The sequence below is a fragment of the Cetorhinus maximus genome, chromosome 18 (assembly GCF_964194155.1).
Source record: "Cetorhinus maximus chromosome 18, sCetMax3.hap1.1, whole genome shotgun sequence".
In the NCBI taxonomy this organism is placed as follows: Eukaryota; Metazoa; Chordata; class Chondrichthyes; order Lamniformes; family Cetorhinidae; genus Cetorhinus; species Cetorhinus maximus.
Window position 1 is genome coordinate 2,828,104 of NC_135896.1, and position 16,090 is coordinate 2,844,193.

General features: G+C 45.9%; 1 protein-coding gene across 1 annotated transcript; it reads left to right on the forward strand.

The window, feature by feature from the left end:
- Positions 1-347: 347 nt before the first annotated feature.
- On the forward strand, positions 348-8,619 carry LOC144693527 (uncharacterized). The gene is made up of 2 exons (XM_078563371.1): positions 348-775; positions 6,225-8,619. Exon 2 carries the CDS (start codon positions 6,364-6,366, stop codon positions 8,617-8,619), a length of 2,256 nt encoding a protein of 751 aa, XP_078419497.1. The 5' UTR covers positions 348-775; positions 6,225-6,363.
- The last annotated feature ends 7,471 nt before the right edge of the window (positions 8,620-16,090 follow it).

The following is a 16,090-nucleotide window of genomic DNA, read 5'->3' on the forward strand; positions in this document are numbered from 1 at the left end:
ATTAATGAATGACATTGAGATTCTGGGGGTGAGCTATGAGCTCCTGTATCTGGAGTGAATTCAAAGTGTACCAGCAGGGGGAGGCTGGACTCACATCATATCTTAAACCCATCCCTCTGACTTCTCCTTGGCTGTTTTAATAGTTGTTTATTCAGGCTCAAATGACAAATATCCATATTCATGCAGCTCCTCCTCCTCCGCAATAGCTCCGAGCATTTTACAGAGGGTTTGTGGGTGGGTTAACCTAGTGGGGTAACCGACAGCATTGGCACAAAGTGCCTGAAGATCTCACAGGTGCCTCTTAAGGGAAGGAGAGAGGTCGCAATTGTTACGTGAGTCATAAGGATCCGATGCTAAGAGAGAGCCACTGTCTCGTGAGGCCGCCGGGGCTTGTAGTAAACTAGATTGTCCGTGCACAAGCTATCAACAAGATGTGCGTTGTCCAGGCATGGGCCAGATGTTAATACCAGGCTAGTGTCCGTGCCTGCTAGGTGTTGGTGTTTCCGGTCAGTTGATGTCAATGCTTATATTGTTTCTGCTGAACAGGCTTGGTCTCTCCACCCCTGAAAAAGAGAAGCCTAAGAGGGGACCCAATAGAGGTATTTAAACGACGAAAGGTTTCGATAGAGCAGATAGAGAGAGAATGTTTTCTCTGGTGCGGAAGAGCAGAACTAGAGGCCGTCAATATGATAAATCCAACGGGGAATTCGGAAGAAACTTCTTCACCCAGAGAGCGGTGAGAATGTGGAACTCACGACCACAGCGAGTGGTTGAGGTGAATAGTGGGGAGAGGGTGCAGAGTAATGTAGTTTGGTAATGTTACACTACTAGTAATGGAGAGAAACAGCTACCTGTTTCTGAAGAAGAGTCATACTTGACTCGAACCGTTAGATCTATTTCTCTCTCCACAGACTGACTGCGTTTTTCCAGCACTTTGTTTCTGTTTTAGTAAATTCCAGGCTAATGCCCTGGAGGCTCGGGTTCAAATCCCAGGAAGGCAGCTGGTAGAATTTCAATCCAATTAATTAATTTTTAAAAATTGATTAACAAATCTGGAATTTAAAGCTGTTCTCAGTAACAGTGACCATGAAACTATCATCGATTGTCACAAAAACCCATCTGGTTCACTTTGGGGAAGGAAATCTGCTGTCCTTACCCGGTCTGACCTACATGTGACTCCAGACTCACAGCAACGTGGTTGACTCATAACTGCCCCTCTGACATGGCCCCAGCGAGCCACTCAGCTCAAGGGCAATGAGGGATGGGTAACAAATGTCAGTGATGCCCACATCCTGTGAACGATAAAATAAATCAGTAGGGATGCATTCAAGGGGAAGTTAGACATGCAAACGAGGGAGAAGGGAATGGCGGGTTACCATTGTTTATATTCTTGCATGGGATGTGGGTGTCACTGGCTAGGCGAGCAATTTTTTTTACACATCCCTAGTTGCCCTTGAGAAGGTGGTGGTGAGCTGCCTTCTTGAAACGCTGCAGTCCATGTGGTGTAGGTACACCCACAGTGCTGTTAGGGAGGGAGTTCCAGGATTTTGACCCAGCGACAGTGAAGGAACGGCGATATATTTCCAAGTCAGGGTGGTGAGTGACTTAGAGGGGAACTTCCAGGTGGTGGTGTTCCCATCTATCTGCTGCCCTTGTCCTTCTAGATGGTAGTGGTTGTGAGTTTGGAAAGTGCTGTCTAAGGAGCCTTGGTGAGTTGCTGCAGTGCATCTTGTAGATGGTACACACACTGCTGCTACTGTGCATCGGTGGTGGAGGAAGTGAATGTTTGTGGATGTGATGCCAATCAAGTGGGCTGCTTTGTCCTGGATGGTGTTGAGCTTCTTCAGTGATGTGGGAGCTGCACTTATCCAGGCAAGTGGGGAGTATTTCATCACACTCCTGACTTGTGCCTTGTAGATAGTGGACAGGCTTTGGGGAGTCAGGAGGTGAGTTACTCTCCGCAGGATTCCTAGCCTCTGACCTGCTCTTGTAGCCACAGTATTTATATGGCTATTCCAGTTCAGTTTCTGGTCAATGGTAACCCCCAGGATGTTGATAGTGGGGGATTCAGCGATGGTAATGCCATTGAATGTCAAGGAGAGATGGTTAGATTCTCTCTTGTTGGAGAATGTCATTGTCCGGCATTTGTGTGGCACGAATGTTACTTGCCACTTGTCAGCCAAAGCCTGGATTTTGTCCAGGTCTTGCTGCATTTGGACATGAACTGCTTCAGTATCTGAGGAGTTGTGAATGGTGCTGAAAATTGTGGAATGATACAAAAGCAAAATACTGCAGATGTTGGAAATCTGAAATAAAAACAAAAAATGCTGGAAATACTCAGCAGGTCAGGCAGCGTCTGTGGAGAGAGGCAGCATTAACACTTCAGGTCAAGGTGAGTTTTCATCAGAACAGAGAGGGTTATGATGATGGATTTAGATGAGAGATGGGAAGGAACTCAAGTAGAGCATAAACAGCGGTGTGAGATGGATAGGCTGGCTGACCTGGTTCTGTACCGTATAATCCTGTGTGAACCTGGTGGTATTTGGAGTTTGCTCTTTTCAGTTGTAGGCTATGAGCACTGATATTGGCTGTCACTGAGTTGATTGACTGCCCTGAACTCCCTCTATCTCCACAGTCCCATTAATTCGATTTCAACACCACACAGCATTGACACAGCTCTCCGCCCGCTCTTACTGGTCAGTTCGTGATGCCAAGGACTAAACCTCAAAAACTATGACCATGAACAAACTCCTTCCTTCAAACCCCTCCCCTCAACTCCATGGACACCAGCTCCTCACCCATTTAGTCTTTATTCCTGGAAGAGCCATAAATGTTGACAGGCTGTTTGACTGTTGGGCCATCACAACCAGGAATGGAAAACCTTAACAAAAACAGAATTACCTGGAAAAACTCAGCAGGTCTGGCAGCATCGGCGGAGAAGAAAAGAGTCGACGTTTCGGGTCCACATGACCCTTCAACAGAACTGAGTATAGTTAGGAGAGGGGAGAAATATAAGTTGGTTTAAGGTGCGGGGGGGAGCGAGAAGTTGAGGGTGGGGTGGTTGTGGGGATAAGCAAGCAGTGATAGGAGCAGATAATCAAAAGATGTCACAGACAAAAGGATCAAAGAGGTGTTGAAGGTGGTGATATTATCTAAGAAAAGTGCTAATTAAGAATGGAAGACAGGACACTCAAGGTACAGCTCTAGTGGGGGTGGGGTGGAAAGACTGACAAGGTATTAGTTGTAGATTTTAAAATAATGGAAATAGGTGGGAAAAGAAAAATCTATATAAATTATTGAAAAAAGCAAAAGGGAGGGGGAAGAAACGGAAAGGGGGTGGGGATGGGGGGAGGGAGTTTAAGATCTAAAGTTGTTGAATTCAATATTCAGTCCGGAAGGCTGCAAAATGCCTAGTCAGAAGATGAGGTGCTGTTCCTCCAGTTTGCGTTGGGCTTCACTGGAACAATGCAGCAGGCCAAGGACAGACATGTGGGCAAGAGAGCAGGGTGGAGTGTTAAAATGGCAAGCGACAGGGAGGTTTGGGTCTTTCTTGCGGACAGACCGCAGGTGTTCTGCAAAGCGATCACCCAGTTTGCGTTTGGTCTCTCCAATGTAGAGGAGGCCGCATTGGGAGCAACGAATGCAGTAGACTAAATTAGGGGAAATGCAAGTGAAATGCTGCTTCACTTGAAAGGAGTGTTTGGGCCCTTGGACGGTGAGGAGAGGGGAAAACCTTAGTCAGTCTTAGCCCCCCCCTCAAGCCTGCAACCCAGGAGCATTGAAGCTGGATGTAGATCTAGGCGGAAACCCTCAACTCACTTAAAAGGTGTCTGGATGTTCACCTGAAGTCCGGCAACTTCCAGGGCTACAGACCAAGTGCTGGAAAATGGGATTAGGCTGGGGGTTCGCTTTCCGACTGGCGCAGACACTATGGGCAGAGTGGCCTCCACCTGTGCCATATATTTTTCTGCACTTTCGAAATTTCTGAAGAGGAGGAATGTGCAGGGATGTGGGGAGAGCGTGGGGGAGTGACAATATGTGAATCGCTCCTTAGGAGGGCCAGCATGGACCCAGTGGGCCAAATGGCCACCTTCTGTGCTGTAACAATTCTCTGATTCTCTCTGGTATTGTTAAGTTTAGTTACCTCAGCAAAGACGATTATTGTAACTTTTATTTTGTTCACTCTCAGGATTGAAGCTCTGGTCAGGCCCCAACTAGAGTATTGTGTCCTGTCCTGGTCACCACACTTTAGGAAGGATGTGAGGGTCCTTGAGAGGGTGCGGAGGAGATTTACCAGATTGGCTCCAGGGATGGGGGATTTTAGTTACAAGATTAGGTTGGAGAAGCTGGGGTTGTTCTCCTTGGAACAAAGGAGAATGAGGGGGGATTTGATCGAGGGGGACAAGATGATGACAGGTTTAGATAAGGCAGATAAAGAAAAACTGTTTCAATGATCTGATGGTACAAGGACTGGGAGACACAGATTTAAGATTTTGGGTAAGAGATTCAAGAGGAACTTGAGGAAGAATCTTTTACACATCGATTGGTAATGACCTGGAACTCGCTGCCCACGGGATGGGTGGAAGTGGAGATGATGAATGATTTCAAAAGGAAATTGGATGGGCACTTGAGTGAAATAACTTGCAGAACTACAGGGACCAAGCAGGGGTATGGGACTGACTGGATTGCTCCACAGAGAGCCAGCATGGAGTCAATAGGCCGAACAGCCTCCTTGTGTGCCGGAATGACTCTGTGTGGACATCACTGACACCCATTGCCTATCCCTCATTATGCTGAGGTAGCGATTTGATGCAGCTGAGAGATTGGCTCAGACTGGAGTCTAAGATAGACTCAGGCTGGATAAGGACGGCAGATTCCCTCCCCTAAAGGACATTGGTGAACCAGATGGGTTTTTCAGCAATCCAACAGCTTGTACAGACTCTTTACAGGGATAAGAGACATGATGTTAATGAAAACAGGAGTTGATGATTGAGAGCGACACTGCAGTGTTGGTAGAACTAGGGGTCACAGTTTAAAAATAAGGGGTCGCCTATTTAAGACCGAGATGAGGAGAATTTTTCCTCTCAGAGGGTTGAGAGTCTTTGGAACTCTCTTCCTCAAAAGGCGGTGGGAGCAGAGTCTTTGAATTTTTTTTAAGGCAGAGCTAGATAGATTCTTGATTAACAAGGGGGTGAAAGGTTATCGAGGTTAGGCAGGAATGTGGGGTTGAGGTTACATTCAGATCAGCCATGATCTTATTGAATGGCGAAGCAGGCTAGAGGGGCCGAGTGGCCTACTCCTGATCTTAATTCACATGTTCGTATGAAATGGGAGCAAGGAATGAGTTGAGGGAAGAATATCAGAGAATTGAGTTTAATGCCTTCAAATATTTAATAGAAGCTGCTGAAAATCATGAAGGGTTTTGATAAAATAAGGGGAAAATGTTTCTAGGAGCAGCAGGGACTAAGCAGAGTGCACAGGGCGACAATGGTCACCAACTGAGTTGGAGCTGAGGTGAGAATGTTTTTTTACACAGTGAGTTCTTATGATCAGGAACAAGCTGTCTGAAAGGATCATCACTGACATCCATCTATGAAAGATGACGGACAGGCAGCAAACAATCCATTTCAGGTGGGGTGCCCTCACATGGTGCACCTTTGCTGATGCCTGAAGAGGCCAATCCTCGAGAGGCAGGTTCTTCCACAAGCGCCACACAGGAAGCTACCGAGTATCCTTGTGAATTGTTGTTTTTGGTATTGGAGTCTGTTGCCAAAGCCACTACAGGCACTGGTCATCGAGGTGGCACATGCCAGTCCACACCCTGATAGGGCAGAGGAAGCAGAATAATCACTTTCAAAAGGAATTGAATTAATCCTTGAAAGGGCTGAAATTAGCAGGGGTCTGGGTGAAGAGCTGGGGGGGAATGGGGACTAATTGAATAGCTCTTTCAAAGAGCTGGCACAACATGATGGGCCAAACGGCCTCCTTCTGTGCTGTAAGATTCTATGACATCATAGGTTGATATAGCTAGACTGCTAACTGTCTTAATGATATTCTGATAAAAGGCCATTAACCTGAAACGTTGACTCTGTTTCTCTCTCCACAGACGTTGTCAGACCTGCTGAGTATTTCCAGCATTTTCTGCTCTTATTTCAGATTTCCAGCATCCACAGTATTTTGTTTTTGTCTTGATTTTGTAATGACTTGCCATTTTCTTTTTGCAGATCTTAGATTCAATGGCAAGCAATCATTGAGATGTTAACTTGGGTTGTCTGGGGAAGATAACAGAACCCACCATGTAGCCATAAGCTAAACAAGGTGACTGTCTCCCAAACTATCGTACAATTGGTGAAGATACAAACCATGGATGTGACTATCTCATCAGCTTCGACTGAAGAGGGAGATCTGTTCCCTCCCCCCAAGAGCAAGGGCAAAATTGGCTTAGTGAGGAAACTAACCAAAGGAGGTCCTTCCAAGTTATTCCTCATGAAAAATAAGAAGGCGAGTAATCCAAAGGGAAGCAAAGTCAGACAGTCAGGAAGTTGCAGAGGTTTGAGGTATCAGGCTGGAGTTGCTGCCTCAGATGTTCTTCAAGAAGATGAGGAAACGGCTGCTGGAGGCTGGAAGAAGAGAAGCTACTCGGAGAATCCCAGTAGCTCACCATGGGCTACATCCCCAGGGATTGATGAGGCTGCCTTTGAAGACAACACAGCGAGCGGCAGTGGAGACAGTCGGTACGCCGGTGAGGAAAAGGAAGAAATGCGGCCTCGTTCTTCACTAAATCTGAATGGCTCACCGCCTGAGACCACAGGACAAAGCTCCCTGTCAAACAAGGTGCCTGTGAAACGCAAAATAAAACCAAGGAAAGAAGCAAGACAGAAAAGTGAGAGGCAGCGGAAGGAGCCAAAGGGGTCAAGTGTCACTTGGGGATCTCTGATCTGTGTCAAAAAAAACAGAAAAAACAGAGTGAACGAGGTAGAGGAAAGATCTCCAAATTATGGCTTAGTGAGTCACCCAGAGACTAAAGGTGAAAGCCAGAGACATGGCTGCCTTGCTGCTCCGGTGAGTGAGGCTCAGAGTGAAGACTCTGCTGGGTCTGGGAACAGGACTGAAGGCCCTGGATGGAACCTCTCATTGTCCAGAAGTTCTGGCCTCAGTGCCCAGGTAGAGGAGGATGCCAATGAGTCCAGTGTAGCCACCGTGGAAGGAGAACCTGAGGTTTGCAGATCTGACAGTCGAGGAAAGCTGAGAAGGAAATCATCCGGCTGGGCATCCTTCAGGTATCTAATGAAATCGAAAAAGGAGTGGAGAAGTTTCGCTGAGAGGAACATGGATTTCTCAGGTAGCCAGTCCCAGCAGGGTGAAAGTGCAGAGACGGGAATGCTGCAGGATTCCCAGGAATCAGAAGTGACTACATTGTCCAACTCAAAACTGCCTCTCAAAGAGCAGATCAGAGGCCAGAAGAAGGAAGTTGAGAGTCCAAGGAAAGGCCCGGAGAGAACTGCAGAGCCAGGGAGTCGCATTCTCAGAGATTCTGAAATCCTGCATCCAGAAACCGTGGGTCCATCACTGAACAGAGACCAAGCTCTTCAATCACCAGGTGTCTCGAAAAGTTGCCAGCCTGAGATCCATGCGAAGACCGGAGAAAGAGCAGGCGTTGGAGGAATTCTCCCAGCAACACTCCAGGACCAGGTGGGACTTTCTGAGGACAATGGTCAAGCTATGTGGGTCAATGGCATGAAAGAGAGTGACCAGCACTCATGTGACTTTGGACTTATGCCATCAGAGTTGATGCTTTCCCTTCAAACAACACCACAGGGACAGCAGTGTGACATTGGCACAGAAAGGATGAACCCATCTCACACCCCGGAGACTCTACAGAAAAGGTTCATTCAAGCAGTGATCACTGAGTCTGAGAGGTTAGGGCTGGCAAAGGGAAATCCAGAGGAGCCTGAACCCTCTCTAATGGGAAGTGGTGATTTGCAAAAACCAAGCACAGTTTTGGTGCAATCGACCCAATTGCCAAAGGGAGAAAAACTTCCAGAGCCATTGACCATTGAGGAACCTCAAGAGACACCAACCCAGGAGCCAGGCAAACATGATAGTTCCAATGAATTAAAGAGTAAGAATGCAAATCCTGTCTGCTACTACCCAAAGCACGACACTGAGCGAGCACAAGGTTCACAAGAAAGCACAAATGGGACAATGTTGGATATTATTGAACAAGAAGCTTTATCAGAAAGAATGAATGTTGAGCTCCACAGCACTGCTGCCCCAGATCCCAGCTGTTTCTCCACCCATCGGTCAAGCTGCTCTGAGGAAGATGCTTCTTGTGAATGTCGAGTCCGTGAATGGGCGAATTGGAATCGCTTGTCAGAAGACAGGAGATGTGAATGTGATGGCGAGTGGGAAGGTGACCCTCTGAGTGATGTTGTCGCTGGCCTTCAGTTGCCTGGCCTCTATGGAGGACCAGAGATGCAGGAGGCAGTGTTGGTTCAGACAGCGTCCTGTATCGTGCAGTCAGCCATGAGGGCAGCTGTGGAGCAGGTGGCTGGGGAAACAACCATGAAGCATGTTCCTGAAAACCCTCCCACAGCAGAGATTTTGGACTCAGAGTAGATGCACCAGGAATTGCAAGTCAGGAGACAATGCAAGCATGAGATTGGAGAGGGAACTCAAAACTCAACTTCTGGTTTTTAACTTTGCAGCTTCTGCTCCCGCACTGCATTTCTCTATTGCACTGTCTTTGTGCTGTCACTATCCTACTCTCTAGAAAGATCAGCTGGCCTGGGAGGCCTGCTCCCTCTCGTCTCTGTGGGACCCATTCTGCAAGGCTGAGCAAGATGACCTCAGAGGTGCCTCTCTCCCCGATTCTCCCAACAACATTAGTGATGGTCCCTGAGCACCACAGTGTCACTCTCCCCCCTACACCCTGTAACATGACTAATACCTGGGAGTAAATGGTGAGAGACCTGGGTGAAAGTGAAATATTGGGAATAGTTTTAACTTTAGTCTTTACAGGGTAGGAGGTGACATGGTGGTGTTGTCACCGGACTGGTGTTCCAGAGACCCAGGGTAATACTCCGAATATATATAATATAATATAATACTTTGAATCCTATCCTGGCAGAAGGTGGAATTTGAATTCAATAAAAATCTGGAATTGAAAGCCTGACGATGGCTATGAAACTGTTGTTGTAAAAACCCAGCGGGTTCGTTAATGTGCATTAAACAGGGGCAATGAGGGATGGGTAATTAAAATTACTGCCTGCCCACGTCCAATGAATGATTTTTTTTTTTAAATAACCTCTGGGTGTGGTATATAATGAACAGCCAAGTTTTAAAATAATTCTTGGGATGTGGGCATCACTGAGTTAGGCCAGCCCAGCCCAGCTTTAATTGTAGTCAACCATGTTGCTGTGGAGTCTGGAGTCACATGTAGGCCAGACCAGGTAAGGACGGCAGATTTCCTTCCCTAAAGGAACATGAACTAGATGGGTTTTTACAACAATCGGCAATAGTTTCATGGTTACCATCAGACTTTAATTGAATTTAAGTTTCACCATCTGCCATGGCAGGATTTAAACCCAGGTCCCCAAAGCATTACCCTAGGTCTGTAGAATATTAGCCCATTACCAATGCCACTGTGCCACCACCTCCCCTAATATAAATCCATATAGATTTTAACTGTCACCACAAACCAAAGTTAAAATGACCCTCGCTGACCTTTCACCCGACACCATCCTCTGACTGTTCCCACTGTCTATAAAATGGTAACCATGGCAACAGAGGAATTTGCAAGAGAGAAAAAGACCAAGATCCATTTAATTCACCTGCTACCATCCTGATAATCACATGATTCGATGAGAATGGAATTATTGACCAATCACAGTGATCAATCTCTGCCAATGAGTGTATAACAGACCCAGACACGAGGGGGGGAAATCCCCCAGTGATGATGGACAGCTTTGGGAACCATGGGTCCAAAGTCACCTGTTCCTCCTGAGTCTAGTTGGAGTCACCACGCATCATGTCTCAAAATACTCACATACTGAACCCCAAAATGTTACTCTCTGAAAGAAATCTGTCCAATTGACATTTGTAAGAATTGACACCAGCTGCTTCCACAATGTCCCTAGGTTTAGAGTGTAAGGATTATACCATCAGTCTTGCAGTGTCACTGTTACACATCAAAGATATACAAAACATTGACAGTGTTTACCATGGTAGTTGCTGCTTCCCAAACATATTCTCAGGATGTGGACGTCGGTGGTTGGACCAGCATTTATCGTCCATCCCTTGAGAAGGTGGTGGTGAGCTGCCTTCTTGAGCCGCTGCAGTCCATGTGGTGTAGGTACACCCACAGTGCTGTTAGGGAGGGAGTTCCAGGGTTTTGACCCAGTGACAGTGAAGGAACGGCGATATATTTCCAGGTCAGGATGGTGAGTGACTTGGAGGGGAACTTCCAGGCGGTGGTGTTCCCATGATCAGTAAAACAGAATTTAAATAATTTGAGGGCGATTTCAAAATACAAATCTTATCCCACTGCTAGTGGGATGTAGTGTAGAATGAGACCCCTTTCCTATCAGGACTGCCAATAACAACAACCTGTATTTATAGAGCACCTGAAATGTAATAAAAGGTCCCAAGTTGATTCACAAGAGTGTTGGAAAGTCACATTTGACCCTGGGCCACTGACAGTGATATTAGGGCCAGTGGCCTTCCAGAACCAACACCCCACAACATTCTTCCCTTACCACAACCCCCCCCACTCCGTGTACCTCTCATTCACCCATTCACCGGCGGTATCTACGGTGGGGAGAGTTGGTGATCCTTGAACTGAATAATAGGAAGCACAAAAATGACCCGTCTCGAGCCAGTTTAATTCACTCAGCTACGCAGCTAAAATCGGAAACTCAGCCCACAACCTATATCACACAGTCAAAGGCCCATTGCATCCCGGTACAGGGCATTGGTTTTAAACGGGTCCCACAGTGCGTCATCACTAACTTCCAAACTGGATAATGCGCTCAAGCCAATCTGGAATGTTGTATTTTCAATATTTTTGTGTCATTTTGTGAACTTATGTTATACATGGACCACTGTTTGTAAAATTGTTTTGTGTTTTAATATGTTTAATTACAATTCTTCACATGATTGCGGAACCTATTTAATTAATTAATTAAGCCAATTATCTTGAGGAATGTTAAGTGAGTTGCAGCACACAGTGACAATAAACAAACCATTGTGTATTTTTGGAAGGAAATGTGGGTGTTGTTGGGAAGCTGATCTCTAACAGCCTTGAGAACGTGGCGATGAGTCCTCTTCCTGGGCAGCGGCTTTGATACAAACTGGATGTCTTGCTTTAGAGTCAACATCCAGGCCCAGGTTGGGTAAGGACAGCAGGTGACCTTCCCTAAAGAGCATTTGTGAATCAGTTGGGTTTTTTCGAACAGTCTGACAGCTTCGTGGCCACTTTTACTGGGATCAGGTTTTATAAAAGCTGAATTCAAATGCTCAAACTGACCTGATAAGATGGTGAACCTTCCAATCTCTGGATTAGTAACCCAGAAAGATAGCCACGAAGATATTGTCTATTGGAATAATTATATACTGCTTCTTAGCAATTTCACCCATTGGACTTCAGTCAATAACTAATATATACCAGGGCACAATGGTGGCATAGTGGTAATATCACTGGACTAGTAATCCAGAGGCCCAGGCTGATGCTCTGGGGGTACAGGTTCAAATCCCACCCTGGTAGTTGGTGGAATTTAAATCCAATCTGGAATTGAAAGCTAATCTCAGTAATGGTGACCAGAAGCTATTGCCATTGAAACGCCACCTGGTTCACTAATGCCCTTTGGGAAAAGAAATCTGCTGTCTTTACCCAGTCTGGCCTACATGTGACTCCAGACCCACAGCAATGTGGTTGACTCTTAACTGCCCCCCTGAAATGGCCCCAGTGAGTAGCTCAATTCAAGGGCAATTAGAGATGGGCAACATTTGAGCCTTCCCAGGTGTTGCAGTATAAGTGGCATTTAAACACATTCACTAAGGTGACAGCAGTTTGTGTGTTTTATTCTTTTGTTAACTCCATATTCCCATGTCCATTCCAGAAGATGATTTGACTGTCATCTGCACTGCTGCTTCTTCAGCCTGACTGACCTGTGTTCAAACAACACGATTGTAGAGAAATATCAAACCACCCACTTTCCTCAGAATGGAACAGCAGATTCTTTTTAAATGGTGAGAGACCAGTTGGTTTCAGAGGGCCCTGGTAATCTTGTCTCCTTATCTAAGGAAGGGTGTACTTGCCGTAGAGGGAGTGCAACGCAAGTTCACCAGACTAATTCCTGGGATGGCGCGATTGTCTTGTGAGGAGAGATTGAAGAGACTGGGCCTGTATTTGCTAGAGTTTATAAGAATGAAAGGTGATCTCATTGAAACTTATAAAATTCTCACAGGGCGTGACAGGGTAGATGTGGATAGGATGTTTTCCCTGGCTGGGGAGTCTAGAACCAGAGGACACAGTCTCAGAATAAGGGGCAGGCCATTTAAGGCTGGGATGAGAAGGAATTTCTTCACTCAGAGAGTGGTGAATCTTTGGAATTCTCTACCCCAGAGAGCTGTGGAAGCTCAGTCTTTGAGTATGTTCAAGACAGAAATCGATAGATTTCTGGAGACAAATGACATCAAGGGATAGGAGGATAGTGGGGAAAGTGGCACTGAGATAGGTGATCAGCCATGATCTAACTGAATGACGGAGCAGGCTCGATGGGCCAGATGGCCTACTCCTGCTCCTATACTCCTACAACTTACAGAAATTTAACATGTAGGTACAGTATGTAATTCAGAAAGCAAATGGTATGTTGGCCTTTATTATGAAGGGAATGGAGTTTAAGAGTAAAAGTCTTGCTGGAATTGTATAGAGCGTTGTTGAGACCACTCCTGGAGTGTTGTGTACAGTTTTGGTCTCCGTACCTAAGGAAGGATATACTTGCCTTAGGGGGGGTGCAGCGAAGGTTCACCAGACTGATTCCTGGGACGAGAGCGTTATCCAATCAGGAGAGATTGATTGGAATTGGCCTATATTCTCCAGAGTTTAGCAGAATGAACAGCAATCTCATTGAAATGTACAACATTCTTTTGAGGATTTGACAGGGTTGATACTGAGAGGTTGGTTCCCCCTGGCTGGAGGTGAAAAACACAGGGTCACAGTCTCAGGGGACGGCCATTGGGACTGAGGTGAGGAGAAATTTCTTCACTCAGAGGGTGGTGAATCTTTGGAATTGTTTATCCCAGAGAGGTGTGGATGCTCGGTCATTGATTATATTCAAAACTGAGATTAATAAGTTTTTGGGAATTAAGGAATCTGGGGATGAGGTGGGAAAGTGGAGTTGAGGTAGAAGATGAGCCATGATCTTATTGATAGTGGAGCAAGCTCGAGGGTCCGTCTCTCCTATTCCTGCTTCTATTTCTTACGTTCTTAGAGTAATTCATTGCCAATAATCCTTCCTCCCTCAAGACCTAACACAAGATTGAGAAAGCAACCAGCCAAAGTGCTCGAAAGCCTGGTTTGCTACCTCAGCATTATTATACTCCAGCAATGTAGCTAGCACAGTGTTCCAGTCTCACCAATGGCAGTGTCTGATATAATGAACCACAATCAATTCTTCCTGCTACATTTTCAACACTTAATAAACTCTGATTCATCAAATTCACTGGAATGAATGGATTTATTTCAATCTAAAGAGGACAATAAGAGTTCTCAGCATCTGTCGGAACACTGAGCAAGGCCAGGAGTTCAGGACTTACCCATTGTGTCTTTATGTTTGATGTTAGATTTCTCCCCACACTCAACATGACTGACAGCTCGAATAAACTCCATGCTCTCTGGACTTAATGTTCTCCTGCCCACAACATTTGACCCGTGGCCTGATGTACAGTTTGTATAAAGTCATCGTTACTTTTTTAATCATGCAACTGCCCCTCTCTCCTCTTTAAGTCTGCCATCATCAGCCTCTCCTCAAAAATCCAACCCTTCACCCCCACCATCCTGGCAAATTATCGTCCCATCTCCAACCAGCCTTTCATCTCTAAAGTCCTGAACCTGTTCTCGCCTCCCAAATCTGTTCCTACCTTTCCCCAAACTCTATGTTTGAATCTCTCCAATCAGGTTTCCGCTGCTGTCACGGTCCTGAAACAACTCTTGTCAAAGTCACAAATGATATCCTATGTGGCCGTGACAAAGGTAAACTTCCCCTCCTCGACCTGTCTGCAGCCTTTGACAGGGTTGGCCACACCATCCCCCTCCAACGCCTCTCCGCTGTGGTCCAGCAGGGTGGTACTGCTCTCACCCGGTTCCATTCTTATCTATCTAATTGTAGCCAGAGAATCATTTGCCATGGCTTCTCTTCCTGCTCCCAAACCGTTACCTCTGGTATTCCCCACGGATCTATCCTTGGTCCCCTCCTATTTCCCATCTACATGCTGAACCTCGGTAACATCATGCGAAAGCAGTGTAAGCTTTCACATGTACACTGACAATACCCAGCTCTACCTCACCACTACCCCTCTCGACTCCTCCACTGTGGCTAAATTATTAGGCTGCTTATCTGCATCTAGTAATGGATGAGGGGAAATTTCCTCCAATGAAATATTGGGAAGACTGAAGCCATTGTTTGTAGTCTCCATCACAAACTCCCTTTCCCAGCCAACGACTACATCCTTCTCCCTGGTCTGAGATTAAAACAATCTGTTCAAAATTTGGTATCATTTTTGACCCCAATATGAGTGTAAGACCTTATATTTGTTAAAACTATCTATTTTCACCTCCATAACATCGCCTGCCTCCACCCTGTCTCAGCTCATCAGCTGCTGAAACCCTCATCTATGTTTTTGTTTCCTCTAAACTTGATAATCCCAGCACATTCCTGACCGATCTCCCATATCCTACCCTCTGTAAACTTGAGATGATTCAAAACTCTGCTGCCCATGTCTTTACTCGCACCAAGTCTCGTTCACTTTTCACCCATGTGCTCACTGACCTACAATGGCTCCTGGTCAAGCAAGTTTAAAATTCTCATCCTTGTTTTCAAGTCCCTCCCTGGCCTTGCTCCTCCCTATCTCTGTAATCTCCTCCAGCCCCACAACCTTCCAAAATCTCTGCACTCCTCTAATTCGGGCCTAGTGAGCGTCACCAATTTTAATCACTTGACCACTGGCGGCCGTGCCTTCAGCTGCCTGGGCCCTAAGCTCTGGAATTCCCTCTCTAAATCTCTCCACCGCTCTCCTCTTCTTAAATCTTTCCTCTTGACACCTGGCCACATGAGGAGATATTAGGGCAGATGACCAAAAGCTCAGTCTTCCATTTTCCACCAAGTAACTTTTTAAACAAGCCTCCTTTGAGGCACCACGTCAAACGGCTTTAGAAAAGTCAATATCCATGGCATCTGATGCCTTCTCCTCTATCAGTCAATTCTTTTTAAAAAGAAATATTCAATCTGGTGCACCAAATGTGTCTTTAACAAATCCCTGTTGGGAATTCTAATCTGAGGGACTGAGATGTTTGAGGGGTGGGATTACACATGCTACTTTGGTAAAACGCTTAAACCCGCTTAAAGCTTTATTTTCCACCCCAACACTTCTCCATTTTTTCTAAAGATATCGGTTGTAGAAAACCCTGTCACTAATTTCATGATTTAGTTAACACACAGCCATGAGGCAAGATCTTCCTAGCACAGAGAAGGTGGATCAATTGGATTGAGATCGAAGAATGGGTTATGAACATATGAACTAGGAGCAGGAGTAGGCCACTCGGCCCCTCAAGCCTGCTCCACCATTCAGTAAGATCATGGCTGATCTGATTGTAACCTCAACCCCACATTCCTGCCTACCCCGATAACCTTTCACCCCCTTGCTTATGAAGAATCTATCTAGCTCTGTCTTTAAAATATTCAAAGACCCTGCTTCCACCACCTTTTGATGAAGAGTTCCAAATATTCATGACCCTCTGAGAGAAAAAAATTCTCATCTCTGTCCTAAATGGGTGACTCCTTATTTTTAAAAAGTGACCCCCAAGTTCTAG